The sequence below is a fragment of the Bactrocera neohumeralis genome, chromosome 2, assembly GCF_024586455.1.
Source record: "Bactrocera neohumeralis isolate Rockhampton chromosome 2, APGP_CSIRO_Bneo_wtdbg2-racon-allhic-juicebox.fasta_v2, whole genome shotgun sequence".
In the NCBI taxonomy this organism is placed as follows: domain Eukaryota; kingdom Metazoa; phylum Arthropoda; class Insecta; order Diptera; family Tephritidae; genus Bactrocera; species Bactrocera neohumeralis.
In genome coordinates, this window is record NC_065919.1 from 67,364,022 (window position 1) to 67,382,622 (window position 18,601).

The 18,601-nt window shown below is 37.3% G+C and overlaps 1 protein-coding gene across 9 annotated transcripts in view; it reads left to right on the plus strand.

Annotated features, from left to right (window-relative positions):
* The window catches only part of LOC126766557 (sodium/calcium exchanger 3-like), a 159,985-nt gene that overhangs the window by 115,940 nt on the left and 25,444 nt on the right, over nt 1–18,601 (plus strand). For all 9 annotated transcript variants that reach the window (XR_007668918.1, XR_007668914.1, XM_050484327.1 and 6 more), the window contains one exon: nt 18,182–18,273. Coding sequence is in view for 7 of the 9 variants with exons in the window: in XM_050484327.1 (XP_050340284.1) it covers nt 18,182–18,273 (92 nt within the window). In the remaining 2 variants the exon portion in view is untranslated. The remainder of the gene's footprint in view (nt 1–18,181; nt 18,274–18,601) is intronic.

Genomic DNA, 18,601 nt, shown 5'->3' on the forward strand with positions numbered 1-18,601 from the left:
GATGGCATTACACTATAATGTACTTATGAACATATAAACATTAGAGCGGGTCGATTGCCTTGAGTCAAATAAAGGGAAACATCGCGTATGCGGTAAAGGTTTTATGGATCATTCTGCTCAACTTTGCCTGAGAGACTACGTGTCTAAAACCGGTTTCGTACCAGCTAAGCGAAGTTTTTTAGGGATCATAGAAATTTGTACCTCAGTTTTTGAAATAACCATATCAAATTTGAAACGTAAGTGCGTTTTGTATTCTATTCATCATTTGTCGGAATCGGTCAGAGCGGACAAACATGTTACATATCTCTTATACAGCCGATTAATCAGATTTTTGAACTTCGTCTTAAAAACAGCTAGCTCGAAATCGGCTTTAGACACATAATCTCTTAAGCAAACTTTGTTTTGTCTTTTTTTTTATAGTAAAAGGAAGCATCGAAATCCGAAGCGCTGAACTTTCATCCGTTAAACCTAAACTACTTCCATCTCATGTCTTTCCAACAGAACCACTGCACTAAGTTTTACTTCAAGTGAGAGAAGAAGACATTTAAATCTCCTCTACGGTATGGACTGACTGACGCCTAAACTGTTTTTAATGTCTCAATCTTATCGTAATTGGAGCCGCCGCTTCGCTGACAGCTTTCCATTTTACAAAGGACTCGCACATAAGTGCAGTCAAATTTTCCACCGCGAGACTTCCTCCAAGTGTGGTTTTCAGCTTTTTCCTTATACTTGAAAACCGAGCGCAATGATAGAGTACGTGTTGAGAGTCTTCTATACACTCTGTTAACGTCGGACAATAGGAACTAAAGTCATGGCGTTATTTGTATAAGTAGCTTCTAAAGAACCCAATCTACACACTCTAATATACATATTCTTTGTGGCTACGAGTATATTTATGCATATGTATGTGATTCTTTCATTTGAGGAGAAGACACAGAGCACAAAATTTATATTTTTAATTTGGAACAATGTCATCTTATTTGACAAGGGTTGCCATCTCTTCCTTTAACATTTTTGTGACAGTTGAAAAGAGGTGTAATTTTCACGAGTTATTAACAATTGTTGTTCAGGTTTATGGCCAATTTCACATACTGAATATTTAAAAGAAAAAGTTAAACTGAATCACATTACATTTTATATGTATACAAAATATTCCCTTCCACAGAATTTGAAATTTATGAAAAAAAAAATTATCTTGTATTTCTCAAGGACATATATATTCCTAGAATTATTTATGTCAGCGCTGAAATGAAGACTACACTACATTTTGGTAATTTGGTAAATTCAGAAAGAAACGCGGTAACGCCGCGGTTATTGTGACATTCTTTTAGAAAATTTTACCTTCCCTTTTTAGCTCTGCAAAGAAATCACACGATAGAAAGTCTCCTTTTTTTAAACCGCACTTTTATTAGACGTCTCGGAGAGATCCTTCCGGATCCTGACGGAGCTTTTGGTATTGCTCAACGTTTTAGCTTTGCGGGGATACCAAGTTCAGGCAAAGCGGCTTAGAGGCAATTCCTTTTCGTGCTGTCGAAAGCGGCTTTGACATCGACGAAGAGGTGGTGTGTGTCGATCCACTTTTCACAGGTCTTTTCCAAGATTTGGCGCATGGTGAATATCTGGTCAGTTGTAGATTTCCATCTTCTAATTGATATTCGAACTTTTTCTTGGTTGGGCAAAGGAACGTCTGCTCCATCGTCATTGATTGGGAAATTCACCATCGCCTGGTGTTATGCTTTCACTGCCATTCAGCAGGCTGGAGAAGTGTTCTCTCCATAATTTTAGTATGCTCTGGGCATCGGTCCCTAGATCACCTTTGGGGGTTCTACAAGAGTAAGCTCCTGACTTGAAACCTTCTGTTAGTCGCCGCAACTTATCATAGAATTTCCAAGCATTATCCCTGTCGGCCAGCTTGTCAAGGTCTTCGTACACACGCATTCCGGCTTCTTTCTTTTCTTCTCTGCAAATCATTAATATACCCAAAATACCAATTTAACCTTATATGAACACAATAACTGACCAACATTCTAGCTAACAACTTGTCTTTGAATATAATATTATCAATTTATGAATTCTGTTCACAAATAGATTCAAATGAAACCAATATTCCAATTATGTTTGTATAATTTTGAAATTGGAAGTTAGCCAGTGTAAATCTCAGAAGCAATTAATTTATTATACTTCTAAACAAATAACTGTATAAACAAATCGATACACGATTTAAAGCATATTAAACTAGTGAATGCACACGCTTTCAGACTATGTGGAAACCCTGTAGGAAATAAATCACTGATGGCTGCTTGATAAGTTTTTATGTGTGAAGCGTGTTTATTATAATTGAATTTTATGAATAAGAACATAAAAATTTGAGGACTTAAGCTAACCAAATTAAAATAAAATAATAATAAAATAAAATAATAATAATAAAATTAATATTAATATCAAACAATCAGCTGATTGAAATAATAATGCTTACTTTCGCCTCAGTGTAAATAATTTCTACAAAGCCAAAGGCACAACTTCGTGGGCAAAGATAACAAAAAAAACAAAAGCGTGTCACTTCCAACTCCATACAATTTTCCTACCGGGTCAAAGCAACACCCCTGCGTCTTTTGCACTGAATGCTAAACACAAAGGTCAGTCGATCGGCTAAGTAATCGCTGTCATAGCAACAATTACGGTGAATTGGTGAAAATGAAAATGTTAATTTGCAATGATTGCTAAAATCGAATTTTGTAATTTGAATAAATTGGAAAATCGTGTTGTATTGATTTGCAACTGCTGTTGTGCCGCCATTGTGTGAGGCGTATATGGGGGTGTGCTTGTGTATGTGTGGCGAGCCATTGGCCATGGGGAATGAATTTTGATTAAATATTGCATGCATGCCTTGCCATATAATGTGGAGCTAACTTTGCAGTTGACACACAAACACACACATGCATAAAATATTATGTTATTTCGAAACACGTGTGTATGTATGTATGTTGATTTGCGTAAGTATTTTTAATGTAATGAAACCACATACAGTACTGTTACACAAAAACAACAAATGTGTATCTCAATAGGAAAAGAGAGCATTGCGTGGTTATTATATAATAGAGTCGTATAGGTATCCTCACTGTAGTCAAATCAACTAGTAATGAACTAGTTGGCAACTCGTATCAACCTCAATCTCAAATAGTCATCCGGCTATCAGTTTTTTTATATTAGCTACTGGCATTTTTTACTTGTTGATGTTCTATAAAATGACAGCTGTAAATTTCAGTCAGCAATATACCAGTCTCATACTAGTTAAAAATAAACTAGTTAGATTTGGTTAACTTGTTGATATTCTAGAAAAGTACAGCTGTCAATTTCAGTCAGAAATATACCAGTCTCATACTAGTTCAAAAAATAATTAGTTAGGTTTGGTTAACTTGTTGATGCCCTAGAAAATGACAGCTGTCAATTTCAGTCAGAAATATACCAGTCTCAAACTAGTTCAAATAATAAATAGTTAGGTTTGGCTAACTTGTTGATGCCCTAGAAAATGACAGCTGTCAATTTCAGCCAGAAATATACCAGTCTCATACTAGTTAAAAAATAACTAGTTAGACCATGGAGCAAAACCACAATTCTGGCAAAGAAATCAAAAGTAAATTGTGCTGAAATTGGTATAAATTAGATGTTTTTCTATCAACAAGAATTTCAGACAGAATTGTTTCGAAATTTTGCACCATAGAGCAGTTATATTATTATTTTTTTTTTAATGTTTAATAGCAGAATGCTATTCCATTTTCCACGACCTCTTCACAGAAAGAGAAAGTAGGTAGAAGAATACGCCCTTGTAGTCTTCCTTGATATTGAAGGCACTATCAATGATATTCTTCCTAAGACCATACTGAACTCACTTAAAGATCTGGACAACTCCGAATCTCTTGTGAAATTGAGTCAACAGATGCTTCTACCATAAATAGATTGCACTAGCAAAAAAGCAGCTGTAGCACATTATACCTGGGTTCAAATGGTGACTAACGTCTTGCGTAACTCATTGGCTCTGCACAGCATTTGGAAAACCGATTATGATATAGGGATTATTTACCAATAATGGAGAAGAAATACGCGGTAGGGCTTTAAAAGCTTATCAAGAGCAGCAAGCATGTGTATCAATGGGGCTCGTAGAACAACGCCCATAGACTTGTACTGTAAGCAGAACAGACAGTAGGAGTCCTACCTATTAGTCGTCTGTAATAAAGGATATTCTAAGATACTGAAGAGCTGAAAAGGAAACAGTAAAGGTTATTCTAAGATAATTAGAAAGTTCCCGTTTCTACCCTAACCGCAAACTTCGCAACCCCTCAGAAAACTACATATATCTGGTCTCAAAACCATTGCCTTCCAATCCAAAGCGGAGTTAGATAGGGATGAGGTGGACGAAGGTACATAGATTAATAACTATACGGATGGTTCCAAACTAGCTAACGAAACGGGAGGCGGTGTCTTTTCAGTAAAACTAGATACCGGAATCGCCTGCTGATTATCAGATCATTGCAGTGATCTCCTTCCTGTTCTGGTAAAAGTATTCTCATAAGAACTTTTGTAGGAGTCTTAACAGCTCACTATCTTATTGGTAGACATGGAAGCAGACCGAGGATACCATACAGTGATTACTGGTAAGAGGTAGAAGAAGAAGAGACTGTAGAACATATTCTATGCGAATGCAAGACTTTGTAGCGAAAAACTGTAACCACTATCTGTAAACTACAGCAAGAACACAGGGTGGTTCAGAGAGGAAAGAACAGACTGGGATTTTAATACCGGGAGTTTCACAATGGGTCTCCTAAAGGCTTAGTTACGATATCAGACATGTACCCTAAATAAATACTTATTTTTGAGTAAGACTGATAGGGGCAGCAAACGACGTCATATTTTTTCACGCTATTTTGACATTTCTCTACAGTAAAGTTTGCCATTTCATCGTGGAAAGATATACGATCCAACAACGAGTCGAAATTATTAAAATTTACTACCGAAATTCGTAGACAGTGGCCTCAACTTTAAGAGCGCTACGTCCAATTTATGCTCGTCATAATCGTCCTGTCAGATCAACATTTGAGCGTCTAGTTGAAAAATTGGAATCCACAGTATAAAATTTTTCCATGCCAGTGAGACAAAGAAGTGCCCCTAATGTCGAGAATATTGCTGCCGCTAGCGCATCGATTGAGAAAGACCCAAATCAGTCTCTCACACGTCGTTCTCCAGCGTTGTGCATCTCTGTGGTGCCGTTGTGGCGAATTTCGAGGAAAGATCTTGGCCTTGCAAGATCAAATTAACCCAAGAACTGAAGCCGCTTGTCCACTAGAATCGTCGTATATTCGTGAATTGGGTTGAGCAACAACTTGAAAATGGTCCGCATTTTCGTTGAAAAATCATCTTCAGCGATAAAGCTCATTTCTGGCTGAACGACTTCATCAATATGCAAATAATGCCTTATTGGTCAGGCAGTAAGCCACACTTACTCCATGAGTCACCATTGCATCCCAAAAAAATTACGGTTTGGTGCGGTTTATGGGCCGGTGGCCTCAATGGGTCGTTCTTTTCCAAGTGTGGTAAACGTGTTATCCCACAAAATGGTCCAGTCAATTGGTCGCTTAAGTCGTGCGATTTGACAGCGTTATACAAAGCTACGTCAAGTCTATGATCTGTGCCCGGTCTTGGAACCAGCATCTAAACTCTTCTTCGCAACTAGTTCGACCTATATATCTTAAGATAATAATATCTGCAATTAGAATGGCGCTTTGGACTATGAGTCGAAAAATTTTGATTGTACGAATATTATGGTACAAGACGCAAGGTATATGTGCCGCGCTGTAGAATGTATAATACTGCTTAAACAATTTTTTTTTTTGTTTTCGATATTGGTTGAAATTCTGAGCCGAAAATGCAACCCTTATACCAGCAACCGGCTAACAAGCAAACTTAATAAAAAAATATTTCGAACTTGTTTGGAGGAGGTGAGGTAGTGGTGTGAAAGTTAGGTTAGAGATACAAAATGCAGTGCAACATGCAAATTTGCTGCAACAAAGCCGCTGCATTGCTATGTAAACGGCATTTTATGTAGGTGTGTGTGTGTGTCGGCGACAGGGAAAATATTTCTTGGCTTCAAGCCAAATAATGCGCCAGACAAATGCTTTTGCTTTTTTCGCATACGCTTCCCAGGCGCTACAATTGTTTGTTGTTATTTGTGCGGTTTGTATAGCATTTTGTGGCTGTACACGCGGTACATGCACAAACACAATAAATTTGAAATAAAAAGGCGCAAAAAGAATAAGCACAATGCGACAGACTGACAAAAGTATTTTTAGCTCGGCGGTTGACGAGATCCCCTGTACTCCCACGAGGAGTGAGTTTAGGCGAGCAGTTTTTGTTTTTGCTTTTCCGTATGACATTTGCATTGTTAGACGCTGCTTGTTGTTGCTGACTGTGTGATTAGTGTTGCCACTTGTGGTTGAGTTCATCTGATTGGCAGTCTAAGTGGCCATTCACCGGCCGAAATGGCTGTATTAACAAAAAAAAAACAACCAGAAGTAAGGAAGGGCTAAGTTCAGATGCAACCGAATATTTTTTACTCTTACAACTCGTAAGAATCAAAGCCAGAGGAGGTTAACCAGAGGATCGAACCCTTTTAGTAGTTTTTAACAGTACCGTTATATGCTGAGTGAGCGGAGTTACCATTCGATCCATTTTCGCACTGTCATCTCGTTTTTCAAAATTTTTTGCTGACACGTGTCCCTGAGTACTGCGATCCTCTGTGCCAAATAACAGCTTTATATCTCAATTTAGTGGCGTTTTGTGGGCGTGGCAACTCGTAATTTTTTTTGTACTAAAGAACTCACATACCGAGTTTCATCAAGATATCTCAAGTTTTACTCAAGTTACAGCTTGCACGAACGGACGGACGGACAGACAAAAAGTAACCTTGATTTCAACTCGTTTCGTCATGCTGATGTTAATATATACATATATATCTACCGAAATTTTTATACTATATACATCTCATTTAGTTTAAGTGATACGTACAACCGTTAGGTGAACAAAACTTTTATACTCTGTAGCAACATGTTGCAAGGCTATACAAATTTCGGTGTTCAAATCGCAGTCAATGCGTGCACAAGTGTCATTTTCGGTTTACTTCAAGAGCAATATATGTATGTATGTCAGCTCCACCGCACCCACACCACCCAATAGTATGACGCTTAATTTTAGCCTTGGCTATCATCGCCGCGGCGTCACCTTGGTCTTCCGTTTTTCCGTTTATTTAACAATTTATTCGTTTGTTTGCTTAACTGTCTGTCTGCTTGATCGTCTATCAACTCAATCAATAGTGTATACACACTGTCACACACACACCCACCTACAGAGGGTTATCAATATTTTGTAAAGTATATAAAGTATAATACTTTCTCTTTAACCTTTTGTGCGCTTTCCATCATTCATTCACCAAGTCCATCCATTTTCCCACTGACACGCATACAAATCCCTTACAAACAACTCATAAATCTGTTCATAAATTCTTGTAATTTCTTTTGTCTTGTCAATCAACACTTCGGTTGTTCTACACACTCCGCGTGTCCCTCGGACGCTCACGCGGTTATCTATGATTGATTTAGATAATTTATGGCAGGGTGGCTACGTCATGTCTCTATATCACTTCCTTGCAGCGAAACGAAGCTTTTAAAGGCCTGCTACCTTTCTGTTAATGAGTAGCAAATAAATGCTGAACTCTCATTTAATAACTCTGAAGTAATTTGAGAGCTTTAAGAGGTCAGAAATACGGTACTTTCGCGTATTTTTCTTCAATTCATAGTAGGCAGTGCATACTTTCAGTGCAAGAGAATCTATATATATCCCTCCCCACAACATCTTCAACCACTAAATATATGCATATATATATATTATATAACTCTTCGTTCCAGCCTATATGAGATTCATTAATTCATAAAGATCCATAAATCTCGACCACAATCTTTTACTCGTATTTTCCAAAAAACACGCTCTTGAGATGTGATACGATGAGAGACAAGTGGAATGTTACTTTTGTACGTCGAGAGAGAAGTTAACTTCTAAATTATCTAATATGCCAAAAAAAGAAAGGATTCTTTGACTAGGGTAATTGTACCCTGGCTTTCAAGATTGATTACAGAACTTATTCGTCTTACTTCCTTACATGATCTAGAGAAAGCGAAGTGTAGACAAATATTGATATCATTTATTTAATTTTTTTTTAGGCCGTAAGGAGGGTTTAAAATGCCTTCGCACCGTATAGGGATCGTCATACTACGTGGTGTACCCACTAAAACACTTCCTCCTTCTATCATGGATTTTTCCCCAACCCTGGGACTGCTTTCGCATTACTTCAGGGCAAGGTTTCCAAGATGGACCAACAATTGTCAGAATTCAAAAGTTTGCTTCCTCGCCTGTTGTCTTGTGAGCATCTGTATTTCTATTCCGTCTTTCTTCCATAGCCAGAGTTGTCTTCTCTCCTTTGCGAGGAGGTCTATTGGGATGACGCCGCTTATCACTAGCATTGCGCTTTAGCAAGCACTTTCCGTCTATGTTCTACAATATTGATATCATACTCATAAGAAAGCAGTAAGAACTGTAGATTGCCAGATCTATCATCAGATCCTTCTTTGTTAGTTAGAGAGCCTGAATGAACTATCTTCTGTAAACGGACAGTTAGTCAGCTGTGAGTTTATACTCCTTTGGTAATAATATGAAGAAGCGATATTCATTGTCTACCAAAGTTTATTGAAAGATTTTTTTATTCGCGTTCTTTTCTCCCCAAGAAGCTACTTATTTATCGGAATCGCCACTATATTAAATATCTGCCATACACACTCAACAATCAAATCAAAATAAAAATATTTTTGTATCATTTTATGCTATAAGAAATATGTACACCTGTGAAAGTGATGATTCATTCGAGGTTCCCTACTATTTCAAAGAAATAACACAGAAACTTCAAATTTAATGGGGAATGTTTATTGTGATTCGAAAGAATATTCTTTCACATTTATTTTTGAAGATTATCTCTTTCAAATATTGGCCGCGGCGACGTTTCAGATGGTCCATCCGTTGAGTCTAATCTTCGATGACTCGTTTGAGCATTTCGATATTCGGTCGAATATTATTCAATAATGAATGCTGGGTCTCAAGATTCGTGATGTTGTTGCGAATAACACATTCACTAGGCCGATTATGTTGACCATAAGTTGAGCGAAGCGCGCGAAACACATTCTAATTTTTTTTTCTAATAAAATATAGACTCTCAAGTAAGCTCCTATTCGGTAGTCAAATTGCGATCCGAAGCAAAATCGGTGTCATTACTAATAACATTCATCACTTCCACATTTTGAAAGTAAATATTTTTGTTCCACGCCCATCACTAACTAAACAAGGCACATCAGTGCCTACTCACTCATCAAAATATATTTTAAACATTTAGCAATTACCACAAATTTTATGAATCGTAAATTTTATTAAGTATTGTAATTTATCGGTTCTTGCTTTTATTACCATATTTATTCATTTGTTTTTCAATTCTCTATTGCTCTTGTATTTGTTGCAAACGGAGAAAACTGACATAATTCTGCCAAGTCCACCATTCACTAGCTCACTAAGCACGACGTATGTGTTGTTCTATTATTTTTTGTTTCAAAGTGATGATATATTTCTATGACTACATACTTCATGCCTGTATGTGCATATGTATATATATATACATTGTAAATAATGGATTCTATTTTCATAATGAACAAATGCAATATTTTATTACTGAAGGTGGAGCTGTCACATTGGAAGTGTCTTCGGAAATGTCGGTTAATAGCTGCTAAATACTTAAGAAATTGCTTTTGAAAACAGTAATTTAGTTCAATATTTTGATTTGTAGTTGACTTTAAAAAATGTGGAAACTTCTAGTTTTAAAAATGATTTATAATTATAAATTATGTGCTCATCAGCAACTAGCGCGATTTTTAAAAGCAACTAAAATTACAAAGAAATTGAGAATAAGATACAATTTCTTCAAGTCTCTACCCGGCAGCTGAAATTTTATTTTTATACTAGGAGACATTGGTGATCATTTTACATGTAATGCTCTTAAAAATGCTGTGCTTGTTGCTAAAGATGTTTTTCCGAGCCTAACGGAAATTGTTTGGTGACAAACGGAGCGAAGGGCATGCTATGAGTGCTCACCCTTGCTCTAAGATACCACTTGCAATGGGAAAGTATGTCTCGGCTATGCTTGGTATTTAAGATCATGACAAGACTTTTAATTCATCAGAAAAATTAACTCAATACGTCATGGGTTCTCAATTCTCACAAGTAAGCCCATTGAAGTCAACTTCCAGCTGAAAACCTATAATTGATGTTATTGTACTGTACAAATATTTTTCAAATAGTTTTGTGGAATACTGCTGAGGATATGATAATCTTTCGAAATATAAAAATTTGGGTCAGTTTTGCTTAAATATACCCAAAAACGGTGCCTAGAAGTTGGAATTGGAGTCCATATCCCGTGAAATGGCTTCGAGTCAAAGCGGTATAGTTGCTTTCGAAAAAGTGGCTTAAGCTTCTAACGTTTCAGAATTTTCAGGAATTTGTCAATGCCTCTGTGATTTCAGAATGCTAAAAAGCCTCGCTATAATCGTAGCTCTCCCAGCTGGAATCCCATATTTTGAATTCTGGACTGACCTTACACTAAAATGATCCGCACCATAGAGGTTAAAACACTTCTAACTTAATTCGTTGACTAAAGGTTGATCTCTTGTCCCTACTTTTTTAAAGAAAAAACACCGAAACTCCAAATTTAATATGGAATGTTTATTGTCATTCGAATCAACATTTTTTGGCATTTAGTTTTTGAAGATTATCCTTTTCACATGTCACCGTGGATACGTCTCAGATGTTCCATCTGTTGAATTCAATTTTATGACTCGTTCGAGCATATCGACTGGTAACTGGCGATTGGCACGCGTGCAGTTTTCCTGAATCGAAATGGTACTGTCCACATAAACTTTAGACTTTACATATACCTTCCTGTACAAATACAAGAAAAAGTCTTACGGTGTCATATCACACGATCTTGGCGGACTATGTTCTCTCAATAAATCCATTGATTGATGAGATTTGTCGGATCTTCTTGGAAATTTTCAAGTGCCCGTAAGGCGAAGCGATGTCGCTTGGGAAGGCCGAGCTGATTCATTGCTTGCACATACTGTATTTTGTATGCTTTCAATTGATCTTAAATCGATGTAAAATGAGCCAAGTCATTACATAAGCCAGTACGAGTTGCTACGAATGGCACCGATCGACTTTTCACTATCTTCATGTACACTTTCAGCAACGGCTGCTATATTTTCTTCACTGTGTGCTGGACATGGTCTATTTGGTCGTATATTATCCAACAATGAGTGGTGGGTCTCAAGATGGTTGATGGTTTTGCGAATAGTATGTTCAGTCAGCCGATTATCGTGACCATAATTTGAGCGAAACGCGCGAAAAACATTATTTACAGAAGGTAAATTTTCATATTAAAATTCAATAATATGTAAATGTTGTTCAGGCGTAAGTCTTTCCATGTTGAAAAGCCAAACATCGTTGCTTTAGGCTCTACTTCTCTTTATTTGAACGATACGCATTCTGAAGTCATAGTTAGTGCCTACCGAATGAAACAGGGCTATGTCAAGAGCCAGTTTGGTAAGCTAAATTAATGGCTTTGCTAGGTTTTTGTCCTCCAATTATAGCATAAAATATTATTTTTGTTCAATAACTTCAATAAAGCAATTTTTGAAAATTTACAGAACATAATTTTCAGATATTTCATATAACTTTCGTCTTGCAATTATCGTACTATATGAAATTCCACTCGAAACCGCACGGAAGCCCATTCATTTTCGTTAAATTAACCAAAATATGAGGAAATTTTTATGCGTAAAGCTTTTGTAGCCACAAAACTTTATTTCGATCTGACAGGATACTAGAATATGAGTGTAATAAAATTTTACGGCTGGAACATGATAACGGAACTATCATATTGGTCTGTATGTCAGCTTAAACAAACGACTGTTTTAACAAGCCTAGGTCATACAAAGCCAAGCACATAAACGATAGGAGAGTACCTCTGAATGCCACATACTTAAACACATACACACAACCGCCATATGCTCTTGCACAAACGCTACAATAATTTATTTATGTATGAAACGCAGTAAAAAGCCTCACATCATGAGGTAGATTACAGCTAAGTTGCCCAGTACGAGCCATGAAACAAATATTTATATTATTTAAGAAACGCCCACACACTTCATGTCGTGATCTATGAAATCATGCACAATGCTTGCATGCATAAATGTGTATGTATTCACATACATTGTACATAGGTGCTCTCTGATGCAACACAAGCACTTGACATTCTATAGGCGCATCACACGGCCGCCTGCTTTGACTCTTCAGCGCTGCTGTGTAACTGCAGGTGTGCGTGCACGCCTAACGGTAGTCTTATGATCACAAGTGTCAGTTTATGCGACATTAAATTCTACAACAACAACGTAAAATATATAGATTTATGTACTTACAACAGATACAGCGAGTGTCTACACATAAATAAATACTTTCGCCTACAGGTGACTGCCTGATGACAAAACACTTGCTGTGACACACTGCCAGTGTATAATAATAAATTATTTTGCAATACCTTTGCGCTCAGTAAGATTACAACAACTATGTACATGTATGTGCTATATACTTGTATTAAACGTTCATACAGTCAATGAAAGGTTGGCAATAATTTCTATCTGTCACTGGGTTTTTATTGAATTACAGAACTGGTTAGAAGCTAGCAAAAAATAAGCAGTAGTTTGGGGGGAGAGTATTACGAGTATATATGGTATTTTGTGTATTAGGGTGGTGGAGGGAGCACTTCTCCAGCCTGCTGAACGGCAGTGAAAGTTTAACATCTGGAGATGGCGAACCCGATTCTCCAATCAATGACGATGGAGCAGCCGTTTCATTACCCGACCATGAAGAAGTTCGAATAGCAATCATCCGAATCAAGAACAACAAAGCGGCGGGGATCGATGAATACACCGGCCAAGCTATTCAAATCCGGCGGCGAAGGCGATAAGGTGCATGCATCAGCTTCTTTGCAAGATATGATCGGCTGAAATCATGTCCGATGATTGGAATTTAAATATGCTTTGTCCAATCCACAAAAAGGGGGACCCCACAATCTGCGCCAATTACCGTGGGATAAGTCTCCTTAACATCGCATATAAGGTTCTCGAGCGTACTGTGTGAAAGATTAAAGGCCAACGTCAACAAACTGTGTAGACCTTATCTGTGTGGCTTTAGACTTGGCAAATCAACAACCGACCAGATATTCACCATACGCCAAATCTTGGAAAAGACCCGTGAAAGAAGAATCGACACACACCACCTCTTCGTCGATTTCAAAGCTGCTTCCGACAGCACGAAAAGGAGCTGCCTTTATGCCACGATGTCTGAATTTGGTATAAGCTCCAAACCGTTCGATACCAAACGAGGTTTCGTGTGACTTCTCCAATCTAATCTTGGAGAAAATAACTCGAGCTGCAGAACTAAATAGAGAAGGTAATATCTTTTATAAGCGTAAGCGTAAACAGCTGTTGGCATACGCCGATGATATTGATATTCTTGGCCTCAACAACCGCGCCGTTAGTTCTGTTTTCTCCAAGACGAAATATCTCTTGTCGTCAAACAAACATTCGTCGCACTCGAAACTTGGCCCGCCGATACTCTTGACAGTCATAACTTTGAAGTCGTAGATATTTTCATCTTGGAACCAGATCCATACCAACAACAATATCAGCCTTGGAATCCAACGCACAATCAATCTTTGCCAACAGGTGCTACTTTGGACTGAGTCTGCCGGGTTAACTGATTTCAAACGGGTTCAATTCGCTAGAGTTGGGACTGCGTAAGCGGATCGCGCCCCGTTTTTTATAACGCGTCCGGAATTTAAAATCTTATATTATTTATTAATCTTTAATATTATCTTAAGTGTTATTGATATTTTAGTCTTCTTAAGATAATCTTAGTTTCGGAGCCGGTATCTTGCATCTAGCTTCTTCGATCATGTTCGAAATTTATATGTAACATATTGGACAGATGAGACTGCCGATCAACTTTTTAGATATTTTAGAAACACCCTAACACATAAATTACCGTAGCTTTCGCTCACAAATACAGTTAAACCAAAGAAACTTTACCTACACACCGAAGTCCATTTTTCAAATCGCAACAATCAAATGCCTTAAATAATTATTTATGTAACATATGTTTTATTACCATTTAATAGTTGCCTACATTTAGGAAGAAAGTCAAAAATTTAAGCCGATGTATAAGTGAGTGGTATATAGTTTAATTCCACGACACTTTTTATTCGATTAAAAGAATGCAAATCAACAGACCTTATAAGGAAACTCTCAAAGGCGAAAGTATGTTTGTAGTATCCGAGTTACATCAAATTCTATATGTTCTTGGTTTATGTCTCGACTAAAACAAATTTCTGAATTCGGCACAAAAACCTTAGAATAAACCAATAGCACTTCAGATACGAAAACCCTTGTCACACAAACCCGTTTATCATGATAAATCCGGGTCCTCTGAAAAGCTTGTATACTCGATTTACTCTCTTAAGAGATCCACCATAATTTTGTTGAAAATCAGCATATAAACTTTAAGCTCCTAACTCTTAATCTATCGCAGATAATGGTATGTCAAGCGGAAACCAATTTATGTATGAAAGCCATCTATGCCACTAATTTTTTATGTGCACAGTTATATACATAAGTATGTACTATGTATTTACATACATAACTATGCATGTGTTTTCGAGCTCATAATGCATAAAAGCAATAAATTTCAGCTGTGACAAGTGTCGCGCGTAATTTAGCAGCTGAACTCTGTGAGAGCGCGTTTGTAGCTTTGCATGCATGTGTAAATTATGTATGATGGTATAGTGCAGCAGCTGTGAGGAACAATCCCCCCAAGCAATACTACATTTCTCCATGCGGATAAGTAAAGCTGTTAATCTGCAAGTGAGAAAATCCTAACTCCCAGCAGGTGATCCAATAAACAGGAAGTATAACATAGCATAACATACTTTGATAAGCGCAAGCAAAATCGAAATTAAATGAGCGAAAATCTACTGTAAGGTGCAGATTTTTACCAAGACTGATTGTGGTTATATTAAAGAACTTCGAACTTGAAGAAATGCAATCAAATTTCTACTAGTGCCCATGGAACTAGTTCGTAGCGAATATTTTCCACAACCAATGGCTTAAAGCTTGAAGTGGGGCAATTTTGCACTATCTCAAACGCAAGCAGCGTGATTTATTGTTACGCATTGAAATGCACTCAGTTAGGAAAATAAGTTATTGTTTATCAATCAAATTATCTAGTAACAACTGATACGTGACAAGTAATCGTTCCTCTTTCTTAGATGTTATGACATATCAAAGCGAGGTAAATTGATTAAGTAAAAAATATATCTAAATTTATTTAAGCAGGGAAAAATATATTTTCTACTAACATGGACTTTTAAGCTTTTGAAAGTTTCTTCTTTAACTCTAAAAGATAACAATAATAAATAAAAATTAATTTTATTCTAGATAAGCCTAAATGTAGGCAACATTTTGATTTCGAAAATAAAAATATTATGTCGAATAAATATTGCCTACAATAAGGCGCACTTGCCTAAAAACATTCTCCATTATTTTAATGAATCCAAATAACGTATGGTTATTTTACTTAACATCAAAGTAAACGCGTCTAGAATTCAATTTTGTTATATATTTTCATACGCTCAGAGTATGTTAATACTATATACATATCTTCTTCTTTATTGGCGTAGACACCGCAGTTATAGCTGAGTTTACAACAGCGCGCCAATCGTTCTTTCTTTTCATTGTTTGGCGCCAATTGGAGATTCCATGTGTAGCCAAGTCCTTCCCCACCTGGTCTTTCCAACAGAGTGGTTGTCTATCTTTTCTTCTACTGCTGGGGTGTTTTCATCCATTCGGGTGTCGTGACCTAGCCAGCGCAGCCGCTGTCCCTTAATTCGCTGAACTATGTCAGTGTCGCCTTGTATCTCATACAGTTTCGTTCAATAGAATGCGAGATTCGCCGTGGCCAATGCGAAAGGACCATAAATCTGGTCTTGCAGAACGTCTCTCGAAAACTTAACTCCGACTCATCAGCTGTTGACATCGTCCATCACTTCAAAATAACAGGACGGCAATGAAACTCGACTTGTTAATTTTAGACTTTGTTCGAAGGCGGCTTTAAAATCGACGAAGAAGTCCATGTAGCCCTTTTACCAAGAGCTTTCTGCGTTAGAAAATCTAGGCTCGTTATAGTTGGTGTTAATGCTGGTTCCAAACTGATAAAGTCCAATCAAGTTTGTTGACGGTGGTTCACAACCAGACCCACGCGCATGATTGTTGAGAGGCTGATATCAAAAGTATCGACGCAGATTGTGTGGTCTCTTATAGAAAATTTACCTTCTCTATTCAGCTCTGCGCTCGATTATTTTCTCCAGAATTGGTGGAAGAATTCATTTCACGATAGGGAGTCTTCTTGTCAGAAACTTCTTTGTTATGAAACGGCGCGGAGAGATGCTCAGCACCTGACGGAATGATCAACAACAGAACAGCTTTATTAGCTTTGCGGCGATTTCAAGTTCATATATAGTGGCATTCAAATATTTAATTAAGCGCTGTCGAAGGCGGCTTTAAAATTGACGAAGTGGTGGTGTGTGTCGGTCTTCCTTTTACGGGTCTTTTCCAAGATTTGGAACATGCTGAAAATCTGGTCAGTTGTAGATTTTCTAGATCTAAAGCCAAACTGATAAAGTCCAATCAGTTTGGTGACGGTGGGCTTCAGTCTTTCACACAGTACGCGCGATAGGTAGGGGCTTATCCAAAAGTACTTGACCCAGATTGTGGGGTCTTCCTTTTTGTGGATTGGACCGTGATTTCATCTGATTGGCAGCGAGTCAATTTTCCGATGTATTCTTGCGTTCTAACTTTAGATCTTTGAACATCCGGCGTGCTCAACACCTACCAATGATTAACAACCAGAAAGTGTGCTACTGCGAGATACTTCTAGCTCAGAGTGAACCGTAAGAGGTCCTCCGAACTATATACTAGCTCCTAGCAAAGTTCATCTCGCCGCCATTGTAAATTTTCTGACTGGACACTGTCCAACAGGTTCTCACGCGGTGCTGCTAAATATTCTGTCGTACGCTCTTTGGCACAGTTGTAGGGAGGAGGGCGAGGTGGCACTATCTTGTCACTTTATCCTCTATTACCTTGCTTTTGACAGATTGAGATTGAAAAAACTCGGTCGGCACACGTTCGGTGAACTTAGTAAAATTGCTCGTGTTGAGTTATCCGCCTTAACAAATTTGGGGTATGCTTAAAACGCTTCGACTATCTATGGGAATCTAGTGATTCACCTTTGTGAGTTCACGGGTAACACAAAGAACGAAAATCTGAGATTCATCGAATTTGGATCAACCCTACGAGTTAACGTAACCTGTCTTTTTGACTGAATCACCAAGCAAAAAACTATTTCAACCCCTTCTAAAGTTTAAATAAGCAAATAGTTTTACACACAGCTACATATATATGCTTAGGCAGCCAAGCAGTTTTACTTACTTCATTCATACTTTAAGACATTTTCTGTTTGATTTTTTAAATAGTAATTGCCAGTTGAAGAGTTTAGATGTCTTCAAATGCTCAACTGTAACAACAGTAAACCACATGTTTCGAACACAAATAGCTAAAATGCAATCAATTTCCGCTGAGAATATTGCTTTTTAGCAAGTTCATTGTGAAATCTTATTTATAACTTTATAAATTAGCAATTTACCATTACACCAACAACAACGATGGAAATCAGCACATTATAGGCTTAACTCAAAACTTAAAAAAAAATACCAAATTACTTTTACTCAAAAAATTGCCACTGATTTGGGTTTTTCAACACAACTCATCAGCATCACCATCAAACTCACTTCAATATTCTATGCACACAACAATTGCATGTTGTTGCTTTTTTCTCATGAATATTTTTCCTTTTCTCATTCAATTTGCAGAAAATTCATTCCGCTGGGAATCATTGAGGAAGGCAGCTATGAAAAGGATGTGCTATTCTACGTCAACATCGGCGAACCCATCATCGCGCCAGGTACATATATGTTTTCTATATGCTATTATGCACTACACATCCTTTATACATACTATATATAGTTATACATACATATATGCATACATACATACATATATACTCGCATACCAGTATAGTTTGTATGTACGTATGTATGCACCTGCAAGCAATGCTCGCGCTAGCCTACCTACTTGCGAAACTAGCGTATATAATATGTACTTATTTAATATACATACACATATATATATATATATATATATATATATATATAGATATATGTATATTATACAACTATAAATAAACATGTAAATAACTGCTCCTTTGAGAAACTAAATACCAATGCGAGCAG